Below are 20,306 nucleotides of genomic sequence, written 5' to 3'. Positions count from 1 at the left end.
CAAGTAATTTAATGTTGTGTTTATTTCTTTCCAAATAAAATTATCCAATTCAGTTGAGCAGTTTAAAGAAAACTATAATTATATATTTAGATAACATCTTCTTATGTCAAGAGATGTTCCAATAAAACAAAAAACAAGACAAGTTAGTTAAAATAAATGCTACTTATCATCCATTAAGGTCTCGTTTGTTTTCGCATATGAAATAAAATAATATGAATTGAGATTAAAGTTAAAAATTAAATAAAATATTATTAGAATATACTTTTTAATATTATTTTTGTTTTCAAATTTAAAAAAATTGAATTGTTTATTTTATTTTGTGTGAGAATTTAAAAAAATTATAATAATTAGATGAGATGAGTTGAGAAGAGTTGTGAAAACAAACGAGGCCTCAATCATTATCCACACATCATCCTCCAACATCAAATGCTTGAAAAACTATTTATTATCTTTTGCTAATTTTGCAATCATTTCATAAATCACAAGAAGATGATAATTGAAACATCTTTCTATATCAAATAAGTATGATAGCTTGAGAAGTTGACAACTCTATATTCCAAACTAAATAGTAGATTTCCCAAACAGAACTAATAACATAAAAAGTTTAGAATTTGCTATCTAGCCTTAAATCTCAGATATATCATTAGCTAACATCATAACCATACCATATGTGCCACCATTTGTGCTCCAATTTCTGTTGGCAAATGCTGATCAAAGAACCCACCTGTCAAATGTCGAACGAATTGAAGTAGTAAAGTGGGTTTCAGATATTGGTAACAAGAGTTTAATAACTTCATAAGGTGCCTTCCCTTACTATTGTGTACAATAACAAGCACATTGTCTCCATATATTTACAGATAAAACAAGTTTAACGCCATGGTTGATCGATTAGACAAGTCATATCATAACATGATCATAACATCACAACAGTGCACATTTTTTTCACATGAGTATGTTGCACTGAAGAGGCAAAAGAGAAACATAGATGTAGTAGTGATTTAAGCTGCTTCAGCAAATCCAACTCTAAGATTCCCATGATCAAACACTGTGTGATAGCGGCCCATGAAAATGTCTCCCAGAATCCTGCATTCCATCATTTGCAACATAGTGAATTAATGAGCTCATCGTAAACAGAGGCAGATTATTAGCAGAAAGTAAGTAATGAATTGAGTTATGCTATTTACAAGCTTAGTGTGTAACAACACACCACTTAGTGTGGGACCAGACTCATTATTTTCATAAAAACAGTCAAAATACCAACACTTTTTTATATGAGCTGATATGGCAGACTTCAACATCAGTGGTGTATTTGCTGTATCAATAAAGATTCTTGCAAATAGATTTATCCATCTACTTATGGGAGCTAGTGCTGAGTGATTTACCATGTTTAGGGCGAGATTAAAAGGCAGTCAAACAATGTAAAATGTAATTTTAAAACTGTTTATTTCATAAACAATACAACATAATAATTCCAAAATAGAATTTAACCGCTTGGTAAAATAATAGAGAAATTAAATTATCATTCTTTTGTTATGCCAATGGATTGATTTTTAATCATATATGACCCCATTTTTTTTTAGTTTAATTTAGTTTTGATATAAACAACAAAAAAACTTTTCTCAACTAAAAATCAAAGAACCGATCAATACTTTGTCAATTTTAATTTTGGTGTGAAGCATAACAGTGAAAAGAAAAGATAATTTAGTATCTCATGATTAGAAATTGTAGACACTAATAATAAACAGTTCAATCTTCTCATAAGAAATTATACAATCATCCAATTTACAACATTTTAACCAACTGAGAAACTATTTTATTTCAAAGAAAAATTATTTAATATAAACATAGAGCAAAAGTGAGAAATACAATACTACTAAAAGTAGATCAGAAAACAGAACAAAAAATTTTGAAAGACTTACTTCATGTTATTGTGATATTTCACATAATGATCCACAACTCTCTTGTTTTTTATCAAAGGATGGGAGGTTTCCTTTGTCTTTTTCCTTGCTCACAATTTTACAAGTAGGATTCTTAACATAATTAAAAGAAAATTCAATGGGTAAGAGTAGAACAAACGCTTTTACTTAATTAATGAAGGGGCGTTTGGCATGTGGTACAGCAACATGATCAGTTTTTCTGTTTTCTTTTTTTTTTTTTGCTAGCAATGCGATCAGTCATCAGATAATAATGAAATGAATAGTTACTATACATTTTTTAGATACTAACAATGCACCGAACTAGTTCTTAACCTGTTATTCTTGGAAGGTAGTCTCGTTCTCTTTTTGTAATCTTTTTTTTTTTTTAATAGGTAAAAAGAAGTTTTATTGATCCACATAAATAGGCAAAGCCCGAGTACACAAGAAGTACACAAGTTTTTTTGTAATCTTTATATGCTTGGAACCTAATCTCGTTTAAATGAAGTAATCTTTGGTGAATGTGGGGGACAACTTATTGTCAAGATGAAGGACATCTTGCTGTCATAGATGCAGGGGGTGCAAAGTCACGATGCCCATCTGGAGGGGCAATCCCTACCCCCTCCCCTTTTCTCACCCTTCACAATTGGGCTCAATAATCTATACTTGCTACTTTACCATCAAGAGAGGGAGAAAATATTAAAAGGATGCTAATATTTTCGAAAGAAGTATACCAGAGAGGTCCACGGGGCGGGGCCACATCCAAAGCAATAAATCCACTAATGCATTGAGCAGAAACTCCCTCTCCCACTTTAAGAATATACTGATTCATGGCACCACCGTCCAGACAAAAAAAAAAAAAAACCAGAGAGGAAATATTAGCAATGGGTGAAGAAAAACAATCTTGGGTAATCCAGGTAGTAGGATTACAACTGGCGCAAATTTTATTTTACTTTTATTTTTAGTTAGCTCATTCTCACAACCTACATTGATGGAACAATCATATACATATCACCAAGTATATAAGATTATATCTTTCCAAATTGAATTTAAAGAAGCTTGATGGCAGAATAAAAAGTGACAAAAGCATTTGACTACAACTAGCAGTAGCTTCATCAAACTGAACTTTAAGGAAAATCATATGACTTAGGCAACTGAAAACATTTAAAAATCAGCATGACACCTACCTCATCTGGTGCAAGATCAAATACTTTACCACCAATGGTGAATGAAACAGAAGGCATGGAAGATAGACTGCTACATTGAACTGCTGATTCTCCATTTGGACTGGGAAGTCGGTCACAAAGCTGCAAGTGCAATTACAGGCATAAGCTTGCTGCAAGGGCATTTATTCCGAAGTGTAAATAAAAAGGCTAGTTTACCTCATTGACATAATTCAATATCTGATCTTCTGTCTGATTCCGTTTTAGTTGATTTCCCATCCAAACCACTGCCATCTCACAAGCAGTACACATGGCGTCATGCACCCCACCAGATACCTTGTTTTCGTTCCCATCAACCACACTCTCAATGCCCATACTGCACAGACATGGTAGAAATTATTTGACTATGACAATATAAGTAATAGCGGGTTGACTATCATAGAAAATGCTAATATCATCCTGCTATTTATTATAACAACAACATAAATTAATTCACAAAATTTAGAAAATAAATTAACTCTGACCTAACGCTGCGAGTCCCAGAAAAAGTACAGAAACCAATCTGGGAGCAAATTTTTTTGGGTTGTGCCTACAAAAAGCCACAGGTAAGAAGTCAGTTCGTTGTGGGGGAAGAGGAAAATAGCACCACACATTCCATTCTAGAATGGGAGAATGATAACATGCTATAAAATGCATAAGAATTTTTTTTAAAAAGAATAAATATGTACCTCAGCTACCAGCATGTCCAGAATGGTTTTCCCATATTGCTCAATCACTGCCTTGCATTCTTGGCTTACAACCCCAGAAGCTCCAATTGCATGATTGATTTGTGTAATGACAGTCTGTGAACGAGATATTATAACATGATATGCTTCAAAAGTTGCTAGATTTCAATGGGTATAAAAAAAAAGCACAATCACAGTGAAGCATGAAAGGGCCTAGATTTGCCAAGGAAAAAGGAGGTGCTGTCTTAAAACTTGAGAAATCTTTCATTAGCAATAAAAACTACCATTTTATTTTAAACGTGGCCTTTTGATATATTATACCATTATGGAATCGAAACTAGGGCAGAAGCAGAAGCCCTAAAATAACTATATCAGATAGTAAATCAAATTATATACCTTATGAATTTTGAATTAGAAGAAAAAGAAAAAAGAATAATAATCATCTATGAAAAGTAACTACATATACACGTGAAGTATTGGCAGAAACATGTATCATTTTACTCCTCAACATGGTGCAGAACTCCTAATGGAGAAATAAGAAATGGATGTATATCCGCCCAAAATACATACAGTTGGGCCAGCCAACAAAGAGGTTCCGGAATCGGCAATTGCTGAACAACCATCACCACAAAATCCTGAAAAATGATGTGCTTAATTTAAAAACAATAAGAAGTGGATTTGATTCATATCATTAACAAGTAAGAATCAATAAAACAAGGGCTGAAACAAAAGCTCAATATAATTAATTACCAGTTGTTTCGCCATCAACTAGTACATCGTCCAAATCAAACTGCCAATAAGAAAAACCAATAACTTAAAATTAAACATAAAAAATATATGATGAATGGAGCATGGACAACTGTGACAATGATGGTGGGAATTTGGGGAGGCTAACCTGCCAATAGCCTTTCTGGGTCACAGGAACATAGGTGTGCTCACCATTGTAATGATCAGAATCGACTCCACCAAACACAATCTCACCCCCTTCTTCCCCTTCAATGTTGCGGTTTAACCAAAATGAGAAAACTGGTTCTTTTATAAGATCTTGATTGACCATATTATACCTATCATAATTGCAAACACAGTTGAAAAATGTTAATCATTCTGAACCAGTACCAAAAACAATAAGATAGCAGAGTTCAATACCTGAGAGAAGATTATCATTAACCAAACTGATTAATCTGGTCAGCTAAGCACACTTTTACCATGTAGATTTCAAGTATAATCACGTGATTCATAGTCTATTAGCAGCTGAGATGCCTTCACTTACCAGACAGGGAGAGCATTACCAACTGAGATCTCTTGAAATCCAAGTCCAAGTATACCATCAAACTTGGCAGCCAAGAACGTGATGCTAGGCTCTCTGGTTGCCTCGATAAAATCCTAATATGCAGTAGCATTAGTATAGATAAACCCCAACTACAATGCTGAACTGAAGACAACCAAAATTAGAATTTTATCAAAACTACCTGATTCGTAACAATAAGATCCCCAAGTTTGACATGGTCCTGGCTAAAGAAACCTGAAATTGCTCCAGTTCCATAATGGATCTCAGCAGATTTCCCTGCCAAAAGATTATTAAAAAATAAAGAAAGTGAAACATGAATTATCCTAACACATATTTATTTATACTAGCAAACAGAGAGTACCAGTCTTATATTGACTATAAGTATGTTAGAAAATAGAAAGTGTAGCCACAAAAAGTTTAGCAATTACATTATAATTCATATCCCAGCGATTCTGATTGATGGGTTCTCTCAGCTATCAGTGTCTCTCATTTCCGTCCCACATTTGTTTGCCCACTGGTGGAAATTAACCCTAACTAGAGTTTTTATATGCATGGACTATTCAAGAAACATAAATTTCCACATAGGTGGAGTAAACTTCATTGCAATGGTAAAGTGTCCCGATAGACATCACCATGCACAGCTGTGGTTCATCACAATATATGAAGAACATTTGTCAATGACAAACAAGAGAAAACTCATTAAAATTAGCGTTTCAAAAATTTTGTCGTTCAACAAGTAAATGCCTTGATTAGCTCTCTTTCAGACTTCCTGCACCATTTTAATCCAATCTCAGGAAATTGAGATTCCAATCTCTGTAAGCAATCAAAATATAAACAAGGAGGAAAATGAGGTGTGAAAGCAGGCTAAATAGACTCTTTGAACCGAGGAAATGGATAATACCATTCTTTTGGTAGGTGCTTGATTGGCTGGACTTATACTTTGAGTGAAAAAAGCAAGCAACCTAGACCAAAACACAAAAGTATCAACTTTGGTCCTTCCCAACCAATCGCAATGAAAATCCATTGAGAAAATATTAAAGATGCTTACTGAGAAATAGCACTTCGAAGAGGGCACCCAAAGATTAGAACTTCCAGTGTCGAATATCACAGTGAACTTTTGAGAAGGAGTACCAATTCCAATCTCACCAAAATACTGAGCATCCATGTAGTTCTTTAGTGCGACAATACTGGTGTCATCCTCAGAGTTACCATGGAGATAATATTTTCTGACAGGAGCTCGAACTGTTACCCGTTCCTTAGAGTCAATTTGTCCAGCAAGCCGGTTGCTTTCATCCAATTTCTTCTTTTTGAGTCCAATTCGGATCAACCGATCATTGGGCGTGGAGAACACCGTTGGGGACAGAAGGAACAAGAGAAGAAGAGCAGCCAAAGTGGTTCTAGATCTGGTTTTCATCTTGGAAACTGCAAAATAATTAATGCACATTTTTTTCTTAGAGATCAGTTGACAAAGGCATTGTCAACCCAAAACTTACACCAATTCTGAAATAACGAGATTAAATACGATCAATCACTAAAACCACGTAGCTAATAAAGAAAAATCCATGAAGCCAACTCTCTCTCTCTCTTCTCTCTCTTCTCTTTCTCTCTATCAAATAAGAGTAGACCGGTTTTTTGAAATATAACTCTACTCCAGATTCTCAGAATCCAAGCAAAGAATTACAGTAAATCACAAAACCACTGAGATACAATCTTGGGCTTGATTGTAGAATCTGATTTGGATGTCAAAAGGGAGGGGGGTAGATAAGCTGCCAGTCACACGACCATTAACCCACTAGTAAATAGGATCAACCAAAAGAAAATCCTTCAAATTTCCCTTTGTTTTGTTCCTGTATTATATCAGCAACCAAACGGAGCTCATGGAGCCGCGAATCAATCAAAACGCTAGAAAAGTACCAAATTCAACTAGAATATCGGAATCTAACAGCAACTATGCGATCAAGGAACAGAAAGTTATAACAGAAAAAAATCGTTGAAAGAAAAGGAAGGACAAAAGAATATTGGAAACACACCTGAAATTGCTACGAACGGAGAGGAATGAAGTGGACTCGAGGAAACCATATCGGAGGTAATGAAGGAAATGTGAGAGAGGGGGAGTTTGTCTGCTTCAGGAGTAGTGCACTCGGGCGTTTCAGCGTTGATTTGACTTCGAGGGTTTATAGATCCAACGGTTAATATGGCAGTGCAGTTTCGGTGGCTTCAAAATGAAGACGCGGGAGGTGATTGATTGGTTGCCATCGTCAGTCATAAATAAATATTCGGAGAACGGACTTTTTTAGGCTCCAACTACCAGTCCACTTTCGAAAGAAAGTAATGGCGGCCTTGAGTCCTGGCCGTTCGATCCCCTCCCTTAACGGGTATCTCCACAACGGTCTTAGATCTGTCTGGGACTGGAAGCTGGGTTCTGGGCCTTTCTATTCTTAAACTTCAGGCCCATAATTAGTCTCCTGGGTCTTCGCTTGTTTTCTCGGAAGAAAGTTACAGTTTATATATATATATATATATATATATATATATAAAGAGCCTATGAAATAAAATTTTCTTCTTTTAACAGAAATTTTTTATTTTAATAGAATATGCTAGTTTTTATTAATTTTTCCTCCATTTTTAATAATTACAGAACACAGGAATACAATTATATTTCTCTTTATATTCTATTTGTGACTACTTTTATAGTGAAAAGATAGATCCCACCAGATGCCAATCTCTTTCCAATTTAAAAAGGAAGGTAGACATTAATACAAACGGCACAGAAACTTAAAAATAAACCGACCTGCATAAATGATTTAAGAGAAAAAAATTTAAACGTCAAAAACTTTAATGGAAACGTTGATAAACGTATGAAGTCGGTTTATGGGTTTATTGGTTTATTAAATGAATTGTCGGGTTTATTTTCTTCTAGCAAATATTTGAGCGTAATGTTTTAACAAAGTTGTCTGCGATAAGATTAATACAAATCCAATAAAAACATTAGTTTAAAATATAAATCTTTTGATGTTTCCACAAATAATTTATGTTTTAATTATTTGTTACTTGGAAACAATATTTCAATTTTGTTTAGAGAAAGTACAAAAATATTTTTCCTCCCAAGTTTAATTTCAAAATAATGCACATTTGGTCTTACCGGCTGCACCACATGTTTTTCTATTTTTTCCTGCATATTCTAGAAATGCTGTAGAGATAGATATTTTGGTATGTAATGATCTATTTTACTTGTGATGTTTATTTATAGAATCATGTTAAAACTTCTATTAATGCTCTTTTTTTATAATATATCGCAGCGTGTAATTATTTATAAATTACATAAATATTACATCGTTATTTAATTAACCTAAAATATTATGTCCTTATTAATAAAAAAATAATAATTCTTAACAAAAAAATTAAACATAAATTAAGCAAACGTGCATTGCACATTACTTTCACCTAGTATATATATATATATATATATATATATATATATATATATGAGCTATATATAGATGAAATATAAATAACACATATGCATTATATGTAAGATTATATTTTCCTACAAATTTATAAATCACATAGTAAAAGAAAACCATAATTTAATTAGGAAAAAAATGAAATGTGAAGGAAATAAGATTAGCAAATTCCAAAGAAAAGAAAGCAAAAAATATATGCAACAATGATAGTAATATATATGCTAAAGAAGTTTGATATAAACTTACAAAATATAGTTTGATTTAACTTTTAAAGAGGAAATGAAGTTTAGAAAATGATATCATATTATCATCTAATCATGATCAAAATGTTTCTTTTTCTTTTGCAGACTTAATTGATAAAATAATAAAATTTTTGTGGTGTTTTTGGTTCATTTGGTCAAAGTTGATTATCCATTCTTTTCGTAAGATTTCTTTGGCCATACCCAAAACTGGTAGATTCCTGTAAAAAAATAAAAAACTTATTATAAAAATTTATGTTTTGACTTATAATTCTATTATTTAAATTGAAAGAATTAAAAAAATGTAATATTATATTACATTGCCAGTATGATTCATAAAATGAATTGCTGAATAATCCAACGTTTTTTTTTGCAATTTCACTTAATACTACTGCAGTCCCGTAACATCATCAACTTCAACATAGGCTTGACAACTCCTAGCACGGTTAAAAAATTGGAATTATAATTACATGGTAAGTTAATAGAATTTATCAAAATTAATATTGAAATTCAATTTTAAAAGAAATGAGAAGTAAGAATTTTTTACTTTTCATCAATAACATATATCTCTTGGATTGTTGTTGGTCCAAATACTATCGTTATCTCTTTAGTTTGCTTAATTTTGATTGCAACAACTAAAATATCTAAATATTCAAATAGAAATGTTAATTTATTGATTATTATTCATAATAAAATTAAAATTTAATTACCTAGCATTTCTCACATTTAGGATTTTGGATCACAACAAAAAACGGGAAAGATATAAATAAATTGGAGACGGACTTTCATTGCAGCCCAAATACTAAAATGAGATCGATACTCCTCAATAGTAAATACTCATCCCTCCATTTCCCACTTCCAACATGTCAGGATCTACAATGATCATAAGCATGATTAGTTTAGTGAGGTTCCATATATGTTTATCAAGTTTGACATAGTAACGTTTGCACATTCCATTTGTATCAGAGCTGTTGATATTGATACTAACACAGAAACATGGCATCTGTAACTCAAGCTAATACTTAAACTTGACAATTACCATTCCTCAAAACCGGATAGTACTACATTTATTTCTATCTATATATAGTTCATAAATCCATCAATTACAGCTTAGGATTCATAATTTCTTTCCTTCTCTATATGATTTCACTCTTCACCAAGTAACTATCATTTCTGCAACAATTACACTTATTCCAAAACAAAAATAAAATCAGAATTCATAAATTGCCATATTCATTTCTTGTCAACTTAAACCTACCATTTCGAGAAATGATCAATAACTGAGTTCAAGGCACAAAAACCAAAGACAAAATACACAGCCTCTAATCTGCTTATTTCATAACCAACTGATCTAACATATCATAGATACAGCGCACTTTCAACCATTATGCATAATTTAAAGAAATATTTCATGATACTTAAATCGGTAAGAAATATATTACCTGTACCAACTGGGAAAACTTCATGATCATGTCAACTAATTAATAATATTGAAGTTTTTGGCCTTGGCATCTACGTACGTTCATTAATTAATATGATCTTGGGTCTTCAGTGTGTGTATATATTTATATTTATATATATATATATATATTTGGCTATTAATTATTCGTATGATCTCTTAGTTTGATTTCTGTTAATTAAACTTTGCGGTTTTGTACTCTCAAATCATCACGACGACTGATTACCTAGAGCGCATGAATATGAGAACAGTACTTTAACCAGATGATCTGAAACTTCTATATATCAGATTAGACTTTATTTCACTACTCCTACAACGTATAATTAATGAATATCGATATATATATATATATATATATATTGTTGCATGCATTGAACATGCAAATTTATAAGCATATAACTATAACGTACGTACGTATAACTGGCCTGCAGCCGGCTGCATGTATTATAATATATATAATTAAAGAACATGAGTACTTCCTGATCTATGTATGCATATATGCAGTACTGCAGTCCGTATCTAGCTGGGGCTCTTAATTTGGATCACTTGTTTTAATTATAAGCTGCATGCGAAGCCGTAAATATTATTGATAATATATAAGTTATAATATATTGACATGTCCATTTTTCTTCTTCTTCTTCTTCTTCTTGGCTCGATCGGTAGACTAATACGCTAGCTGCAATTAATACTACAAGTTTTTTCGTTATTTTATGATTGGAAGTAAATGGATAAGGAATGTACGTACGCGGGAAAAGAAAGGAAAAACGAAAGCATTATGAATGAATGAATGGAAACAAATGTATCTATCTAGTTAACCACTGTCAAATGGGACAAAATGCCTTAAGACAAGATCAAATATGTTAATTTGCGAGAAAGTCGCGCTCTCTTTCTCTCTCTCTCGCTCTCACACGCAAACATGCTTACTTTCTATATTCTTAACGTGTCAAACAAACCATGATGTTTGCTAACCTCACTCAGACGGTTTTCTTGACCTCTTCTACAGACTGATCCCATTTCTTTTTTTCATTTTTCTGAGCTCTATTGACTGCCAAGTGATACGTTTCTTTCCTTTCGGCGATCGAGTGCCATATGATGCACGTAACTCCAAGAAGCTGGAATGAACTCCATTGTTCTCTTCCTTTATCTTTTCCAGCTTGTTCTTTTCCTCTTGGCTTTGTTTCGGTCCTAGCTAGCTTTAGGAACAAAATATCTAATTTATAACATACATTGACAAAAATAAAAGATGGAAGACAAAACACCCTTCCTTTGGTTTTTGTATCCGTACAGAACAAGGAAACTACGCATGTCTTTCTTCTATATATATTTTAATTTTCCATTCTATTGTTTTCACTTGTATCGACATACAATTTGGAACAAAGTATAAAAACAGAACAAAAACTCATTAAAGAATTCTTCCCAATAAAAGAAAACTGAAAGAAAAGTAGCCTCGCCTCAATTGCCTTGGAAACTTGAATTGCTGATATTATTGTTGCCATTGCTGTTGCTAGGAGAAGTTAAGTTGGCATTGCTGCTGGTAGTGCTTGTCAAGTTGGCATTGTTGTTACTATTGTTGTTCGTTTGAGAACTAGCACCAATAATCGAAGTGATGGCTGCTACAAGAGCTGAAGTGAAGTTCGGGTCCGCGGCAATGGCAGCAGTGGCTGCACTGAGGGTATCAGAAAGCGAGTTCTGCTGCCCCAACTGGTTCATTAATGCTAATGCGTGTGGCTGAAGGTGACCCAATTGAGAAGGCCGGTCCATATCTTGGCCGGACATTTGAAGACCAGAGAATCTTGATTGATTGTGAAGTGCTTGACCAAATATTTGAGGCAGCGATGTGGTCTGGGCATTGGAAATGCTCTGGGCTAGGTTTGGGAATGGGATTTGGAATTGTAATGGGTTGGGGGATTGAGTTAAGTCTAATGTAATAGTGGGAAATGGGGCCGAGGCTGAGATGGTTGCCATGTTAGAGGAGCATGGCAGCAGTGTCCTAGTGAGGAAATTTGAGTTCATTATTCCATCAGCACTAGACATAGGGCCCGACAGCAGCATTTGTGCTGCTGATGAAGTTGTCGATGCCATTGCCATGGCGTTCGGGGGTAAGGGATGGCTATGATTGCCTTCATATGTTGTTACAAGGATCGTCTGATCTTCTGCACATCTCTGTACCTGTTTAAGAATCACATTTAATTTAAACTAGCTATAATTCGTTGTTAAATAAAAAGCTAGCAGTTTATGACTGAATTTTAAAAAATCAAATAACAGATTGAAATTATTTCGATTCTTTCCCAATTTTCTTAACTCGAACGTCGGGTCTAAATTAAAACATAGAAAAAGGTGCCTAGCTGCAGCTTACTTCCTTAAAATGGTAAAAAGGGTTTGATCAAAAGCTTAGTTAGCCCCAAAATTAGAGAAATTTGGCAAATAAATGTATAATTCAGCGGTAATGCACTGCACCCTCAAGATGTCCTTAAGAAGTAGTAGTACTCTTATAAAAGAGAAGAGAACATACTTGTTTTCGGACGGGGCAACCATTAGCCATGGTGCAGCGATAGTAAGCTCGAGGACATGGGTTTCCCTTAGCCATCTTCTGTCCATACTTCCGCCATTGGCAGCCATCAGTGATCTAACATCAACAAATTTTCAATCAATAAACTGCAAGAATTAAGATCTAGTAAACCACTTTATGACCGTAAATTCATTCTTTATCACCTACCATAGGCGCCTCAGATCGAGCTCTAACCGACACGCGCGCCTTCCTCATGGTGGCGGCCTCCGTTTGATCATGAAGTACATCTTTTGGAGGATTGAATCTAGGAACCTTATTAGGAGGACTCCATTCTTGTGAAGCTTGATCTGGGCTACGATCCCCTCTCCCAATTTTACTACCATCTTCCTTTTTATCCTGATGAAACGCAAGCTCCTCGTTCAGATTCCCACTTTTACTCATTATAAACTCCGACGCCATGACTTCTGCCGTTTTACCTGGCGATCCTGACCGGTTCCACTCCCGGCTTCTTCCTTCCATTAATGTAGACAACGAGTTCTCATTATTAGCGTCACCATTAGTCGCCAGCCGAAGATCCATGAACTGTCTTGGCACTATTAATGATCCATTGTTTTTGCCATCTACTTTGCCATCCACCAATATACCACTTTCTTCAGGGTTTTTGGATGTCTGAGCCTTCATAAGAGTAACGAAATGCATCCGTAGAGTATTATAATTGGTAGAAACCTGATCAATCATCTCTTTTAGACGCTGATTCTCGGTCTTCATTCGCTTAAACTCAGTTTGAAGAACAGCCAGCTGAAACACAACATAGTGATACAAAATCATCATCAGCAACAAACTTAAAATTGAATCAAATGAAAACATAAATTCTAAAACGTACGAGCCCATGACAGAATCCAACAAGACTTTCGTTCCCTTACCTCACTCTTAGCTCTTTTATCTTCCACGTTCGGTGATAGGCCATCGTCCACCATGGATTGGTCGCTACTAGTGTTGGTAGTAAGAAGATTCAAACCAGTCTATATATGTAAAAAAAGAAACATATATTCAATCCGATTATCAGAGAAAACCAATATAATATGATAAAACAAACATAATATGGATCGATCCCGTACGTTTACGTTAAACTCTAACGCGACCGGACAGTCCCGCGAGTCTTTTCTGTCGGTATCGGTAGAGGAAGCTTTGTTGTCTCGGCCTTGTTTCTCGGCAAAGAAGTCCACCTCGTCGATAACAGTGCGTTTGTTGTCTGACGATGAAGGAGAATCTTGGCGACGGGACCAGTTAAGGTTGAATGGGATAGTCGGGGGAGCTGAGCTGGTGAGAGCGGCATCCATGGCACCCAGCTTCCACTTGGGTTCTCGGCCAGGGTTGTCTTCAGGGAACGAGTTGAGTACCATTGGCTGGTGGCAAAAGAACCCAATCGGATCTGAATCAACAGAAAGTCCACTTCCTTTGGCCATAAATGCAAGAAAATGAGGGAGAGAGAGAGAGAGAGAGAGGGAGAGAGAGAGAGATATTACAAAGTCTTTGGATGAAACGGTGCAATGGACTCGGCAATAAAAGAGGGGGGGTTGAGCCTTTAGAAGAAGACCAAGGAGTAGTAGTAGTTGTGAGTGTGGTGCTGGTGTTGTGTTCAATGTTGTAATATTGGTTTGTGATGGGAGATCAGAGACTGCCATCGATTTTAAGGCCAGGCCTCGAGGTACGTGTATCTACTACGTGCTGCCACTTTCTTCCTTTAATTCCTTCCTAATTAATTTCCTTTTCTTTTTAATTTTTTCCATTCAACAATACAAACTACATTCTAATTTTTAACTTTATTATTTTTAAAATTAAATATTTATTTTAAATTCTTTTTAAAAATATCATATGAATATATATATATATTTTCGAGAATTTTACAAAAAAAAAACAGATGTATATTAATTAGACACATATTTCTAAATAAAAGGTGGTAAATCAGGTCGGTCAGATTGCTTTGTGTGGTCCACGACACAGTTGGGGCCCACCTGAAGAATTTTTTTATAATGTTTTTTGGGATGCTTGGTTTGGGTCAAAGTGTGGGGCTGGAGGAACATTGACACGTTCCAAATATTCACCGCCCCGATTGGCCCGATGACACTCCCCCGTAGAAAAGAGGTACTACTCTGTCTGAGTCAACCGTCCTGCTGGTGGGGACCCTAGGCCCACCGTCTATTGCCGTCCAGAATTCGGGACCCGCCCTTTCCGAACCTGCAATTTCTCTCTCTCCTTCTAATACACAAACTAAAATCGTAACATTTTAATGAGAAAAAACCAATTTTGTATATGACAGCATTATTATTTATTTTCTCGCAACATTATTTTAATTTTCCCTTATAATATTGTTTTAAAATAATCCATACTCTTGATTTGGTTGCTTAATTGTGTACGCATGGATTTTAATATTGTACCTAAACCAGGGTCGGACCTACGTTTGGTCCTGAGGACTTCAGCCCCACAAGCTTTTAAAATATCATAAAAAGAAATTATTTTATAAGATTAACTCTATAAAAAATAACTTTGTCACCTTCAAAAATAATGTTTTTTTAATTATATTTGTGTCCCCAAAATGAACTAATTAAGTCCTTGTTCTGCCCTGCCCTGACACGATCATAATTGATCATGGTTGATAAAGTCATATATATGGATTGATTGATTAATATGATGGGATATGATAATAAATTATTTTATTTTTAGGTATGTGTGTAAAATATCATAATATTATTTAAATAATAATATTTAATTTATAAAATTTATATTTCAAATCAAATTTATAGACTTTAGCATATCATTACTCGACAATTAGGCTGTATCTAGATATTGAAATAATCTAAGTTGATTTATAAAAAGTAATGTTTTATGGATACTATTGAGATATGTTTAAATATAAATAAGTTGATATATGTATTTAAATATATGAAATATGTTAAGATGATTTTAATTTTTTTATAAGAAGTTGAAAAAATAGTGAATGTTATTAATAATTAAATTAAGATGAGTTTAATATATAAACACAACATTAATATGCATGTCTATAGATAATTATTTGTTAAAAACATATATATATATATATATATATATATATATATATATAGTGACTAATAGAGACGGTGCATGTTCAACAATTACGGTGGCTTCTCGATCAAGTGTTGTTGTAGAATATTATGTAAGGATTAATTCATGCAATCCTAGCTGCTTTGTTGTTTTATATAATACTATCCCGCCTAGAGTATTGGCATTTGATTAGTCATTTCAATTTTTAAAATTTGACTAATATGAAACTTTTGTACTTTTAGTCAATTACTCAAAATTTAAAGTCTACATTGAATTAGCCATCACATTCTTTATAATAATAAAATATTATTATTTTTATTAATATTTCTTTAATTAAATTATATAGATGAACATTAGTTATATTATAATTTGTTATAAGATAAGATTATTGCATTATTTTTTACTTTATAAATAATTAATAAAAGTTTTATTCGTATTTTCTCATATTATTATAATTTTTGCATGATTATAGATAGATGCAAAAAATAATTTTTATATTTTAAAAAATATTAAAAGAAAAATGATTAATATTATTTTATAAAAATATACCTAATATATAATAAGAAAATGCATCGTAATTTCAGGAATGAAGCTACACTAGAGGGAAGGAAAAGGAAAATACAATAAATAATAAAATATTAGAATAAAGATGCTACAGTTCCCTTCATATTTGACTCTAAGGATGAAGTTATTGTAGCTCATCTTCTAAATGAATTGTGTTTAGCTAATCCAATATAGTAAAAATTTAGTGGCCGGCATTCTTCAAAATATGACTTTTACTAGTATTTGACTAAACCAATACCAATGCTCTTAGTACTTCTCCATTCCTGATATACATGTTGAAGAGAAACATCATGATAAAAACATAACATTTTTGTCTCATGCTAATTGATTAATCTTAAATTCACTCCATTTGTATAGGTTAAATATACTTTCACTCTTAAATCATTAAGCATTTTATAGTCTATACCTCAAATTATCAAAACCGATACATTGCAAATTTTAATTTTCGAATTTTGTTTATAAGAAATTGTATAATAGCTGACTACATTAATATTGCCCTTTTCCGACTTAACCTCGATCGAACCATATTCCATAGTCCACCAACAGGATTACATGATGACGCGCCCATTCTAGAGTAAGCCAATCTTCAATCTATATATTAGATCCATTGCCCATTATTTCGGCTAATGATCACGCTAGCTATTGCTTCAATCGCTTTGTTTTTTTTTTCTCGAATGTTAGGTCTCGGTTGTTTTCGGATATGAGATGAAATGAGATGAGTTAATATTAAACTTAAAAGTTAAATAAAATATTGTTAGAATATATATTTTGTAATATTATTTTTATTTTTGAATTTGAAAAAATTGAATTGTTTATTTTATTTTGTCTAGAAATTTGATAAATAATAATGATTAGATGAGATGAGATGATATGAGTTGAGTTAAGATGAATTGTGAAAATAAATGAGGCCTTACTCTTGGTACGTACGTAACTCTTGTGTTTTAGTTTTTCTGATTATGCATTGTTCATTATTCTTCTCACTTCAATGATCTATTTATCTATGTAGAACATTAATTGCGGCATCCTAACATAGCTATTCAAGATTAGCCATTGTTTCCTGATCATGTGCTCGGGCAGCTCATAGCTGGCCGGATGTCTAGTTTTTTCTTTCTTTGTGTGCTAGCTCTATATATATATTGAATAGTTGGGGGACCCCATGCATGCAAGATCTGATCTTAGGCCTAGTCTTGTTTGTTCGATTATAATTTCTCATAAAGTTGCTAACCTAAACAAAAAGGAGGCGGCCGCATCATTTGAATTAAGATATCACGAAGTAGTGATCAAAATTAAAGGAGCTAGCTCCTTGATCATGATCTCCTTACCCAAATTACGTACATTCTTCACAAGTTGCCCTAATTTCTGATCTTTCCCTGATCAACATGAATCACGTGATCACTTCATGTGATATATAATTTCTTAAAGCAATTAATTGATTGAGACTATAGCCTTAAGATTTCTATCTTGAAGATTGAGAGAATTAAAGGTGGATCTAAGTTGTCCCAACAATTAGGCCCAGAAAAAGGAAGCTTGGCGGCAGTACTCGACAATTGAACTAATTATTAAGCAGACCATGCATGCAGTACTAGTACTACTGCTCTTCTTGAAAAGATAGTCACGTACAAAAAATGATTAAAAAGTCCAATAGTAATTAAAAGAGAACATGACCAAAACGTGATTCAATTAATTCATGAGTTGTTTCTAGTCATATATATTAATATGCATGCATGGGAATATATGATGATGTACTTCTACTTGATTAGGTGCTGTTAATCTGAGATGTTATAACTTTAGAAAGTCGTGAGTGATGCAGCTAAGCAGCTTGTAAAAAAGCCATGCATGAGTACCAGTGAGCATTTTCTTATTTCTCTATAATTGCATGCCCAACTGATATTGTTGTTCACTAGTTTTGTTTCCAGTCCCTTGCGTCTGTCATGTGAAAATATTGGACAATTGTGGGTACAAAGAGATCTAGCTTCTTGATAAAAAAATGTATTTAAGAATTTTTTTCTGAGTAATATTAGGTACAATGTACTTAGAGTGTAGTCTTGCGTAGGGGTGTAACGGGTCCAGTCCAGTCTGGTTTTGGACAAAATCTAAGACCGAATCGATATGTACCGATTTTGTATTTTCCAAAACCGATTACGCACCGGTTACCCTCCTAAACCGGTACTTTCGGTTTTACCGGTTTCCGGTCCGATTTTCCTATTTTTTTAAAATGTAAATTTCACAATTTGTCATTAAAAATTTATTTATAAAAAAAAAAAAACTTTTAGTATTAATTATAAGTATTCATATTAGTTATAATCTTTTAGTAAAAATTTTTAGTATTAATTATAAGTATAACTATAATCTATAATCTATATTAGACTATTAGTATTATTTATAAACTTATATATTAGTATTAACATTTAATGTAATAATTTATAAATTATAATATGAAATTATTTCATATATATGTATATATATATGAAATTATAAATTAACATTTAATGTATAAATTTATAATTATACATTATATATAAAACTTATTTATATTAATATTTAATATATATTTAAAATATTTTGTATAAAACTTATATATAAAAATATTATTATTTTTTTTTTAATTAACAGGTTCGGTCCGGTCTGGTTCGGTCCGGTCCAAAAAATCTCAAAACCGGAACCGGCCGGTTTTTACATTTTAAAAATCAGTTCCGGACCGGACCAGTTTAAAACCGGTAAAATCGGTCCGGTCCGGACCGGTTTTCCGGTTTAAGTTTACACTCCTAGTCTTGCACAATATTCTTTTTTAAAAAGGGTAGATTAGTCCACTATCAAAAAATTAATTTTCTGATCAAGTGGATCTCATATTTAACTACTTTTTTTTTAAAGGGAGTCATGCTCGGGGCTTGCACACCATATATATATATATATATATATATATATATGTGTGTGTGTGTGTGTGAGAGTGAAAATATCATTTTTCTTTCTTTTAATGCTTGATCATACTTGTTGATATGACATATTCTAAGTGGTTATTTATTTAAATAATTAGAAAAAATAAAAGCATATGCGACTGGTGATAACAAAACATAATTAGAAATTAGAAAAACAATATTTCAGAAATCCTGTTAAATTTTTTGTGATGTATAATGTTGTTGAGTCTAAATAAAGTAAGGACCACAGAGAAAATTATTAGCCATTGCATGTAATCAAATTGTTGCTAATATTTGGTAAATTTTATCTAAATTACCAAGGTAATTAAGGATGTCCAAAAGGCTTATTTACGAGGGATGTTACATGCATATAATAAAGATTATTAAAAGGAGTTCTTACTATATTCCATTACAAACATAATTAGTAGTGTCAACAAATTCACTGGAAAATCATGCTGTCAACAAATCAGTATGAAGATAAATGGCGGATATGGACTCAAGAAAAAAATGACAACTTTAGCATTCGAAGTGCTTATCGATTCATTCAAGAATAATGCAAAAGAAGTTAGGAGGAAAGCTCTAAAAGTATAGATCAATCTAGACTGTGGAGAAAGCTTTGGAAGATGAAGGTCCCTAGAAAGATAAAAACTTTTGCATGGAGAGTCTGTAAAGATATTTTGCCTACACTTAGTAACCTTAAAAAGAAGAAAATTGAGGTGGAGGACATATGCTATTTCTGTAAGGCAACACTAGGGATGTTTTACATGCCTTAGTTTTTTGTCCTGCCATCAAGGATCTGTGGAAGAATTATGTGCCTATTATGCAGAATATGAATTCAAAAATAGATTTCTTGGCTTTGGTTACATATGTACTGGAAAAAGGAACCAATTCAGACTTCTCTACTTTCTTTCTTATAACTTGGGGATTGTGGTTTAATAGAAAGAAAATGCAGATGGATAAAATCTTAATTGAGCCTAACCAGATTA

At 33.1% G+C, this 20,306-nt stretch overlaps 2 protein-coding genes across 2 annotated transcripts; both read right to left on the bottom strand.

Annotated features, from left to right (window-relative positions):
• Positions 1-749: 749 nt before the first annotated feature.
• On the bottom strand, positions 750-7,350 carry LOC109011629 (aspartic proteinase A1-like). Its single transcript, XM_018992915.2, has 14 exons — positions 7,120-7,350; positions 6,138-6,511; positions 5,991-6,051; positions 5,271-5,365; positions 5,072-5,184; positions 4,697-4,865; positions 4,552-4,591; positions 4,372-4,436; positions 3,805-3,918; positions 3,601-3,665; positions 3,296-3,452; positions 3,101-3,220; positions 2,648-2,736; positions 750-1,083 (listed from the first exon to the last, which is right to left on the bottom strand). The coding sequence occupies exons 1-14, from the start codon at positions 7,166-7,168 to the stop codon at positions 999-1,001; spliced, it is 1,596 nt and encodes a 531-aa protein (XP_018848460.1). The 5' UTR covers positions 7,169-7,350; the 3' UTR covers positions 750-998.
• Positions 7,351-11,134: 3,784 nt separating this feature from the next.
• LOC109011628 (probable WRKY transcription factor 31) lies at positions 11,135-14,416 on the bottom strand. The gene is made up of 5 exons (XM_018992914.2): positions 13,879-14,416; positions 13,684-13,782; positions 12,968-13,558; positions 12,764-12,877; positions 11,135-12,420 (listed from the first exon to the last, which is right to left on the bottom strand). Exons 1-5 carry the CDS (start codon positions 14,224-14,226, stop codon positions 11,704-11,706), a joined length of 1,869 nt encoding a protein of 622 aa, XP_018848459.1. The 5' UTR covers positions 14,227-14,416; the 3' UTR covers positions 11,135-11,703.
• Positions 14,417-20,306: the final 5,890 nt, after the last annotated feature.

Source organism: Juglans regia, chromosome 10 (genome assembly GCF_001411555.2).
Source record: "Juglans regia cultivar Chandler chromosome 10, Walnut 2.0, whole genome shotgun sequence".
NCBI classification, from domain to species: domain Eukaryota; kingdom Viridiplantae; phylum Streptophyta; class Magnoliopsida; order Fagales; family Juglandaceae; genus Juglans; species Juglans regia.
The sequence above is the reverse complement of the archived record's forward strand: the minus strand, read 5'-3'. Positions and strand labels throughout refer to the sequence as shown.

What these genes read in the sequence shown, in the direction of transcription:
- LOC109011629 (XM_018992915.2), bottom strand. Translation starts at nt 7,168, where the DNA reads ATGGTTTCCTCGAGTCCACTTCATTCCTCTCCGTTCGTAGCAATTTCA. An exon ending in TCTGGGACTCGCAGCGTTAG is followed by an intron (nt 3,453 to 3,600) that starts GTCAGAGTTAAT and finishes ATGTCTGTGCAG; the next exon opens with TATGGGCATTGAGAGTGTGG. An exon ending in TTGATCTTGCACCAGATGAG is followed by an intron (nt 2,737 to 3,100) that starts GTAGGTGTCATG and finishes GCCATGAATCAG; the next exon opens with TATATTCTTAAAGTGGGAGA.
- LOC109011628 (XM_018992914.2), bottom strand. Translation starts at nt 14,226, where the DNA reads ATGGCCAAAGGAAGTGGACTTTCTGTTGATTCAGATCCGATTGGGTTC. An exon ending in CGTTAGAGTTTAACGTAAAC is followed by an intron (nt 13,783 to 13,878) that starts GTACGGGATCGA and finishes TTACATATATAG; the next exon opens with ACTGGTTTGAATCTTCTTAC. An exon ending in ATAAAAGAGCTAAGAGTGAG is followed by an intron (nt 13,559 to 13,683) that starts GTAAGGGAACGA and finishes GTTGTGTTTCAG; the next exon opens with CTGGCTGTTCTTCAAACTGA.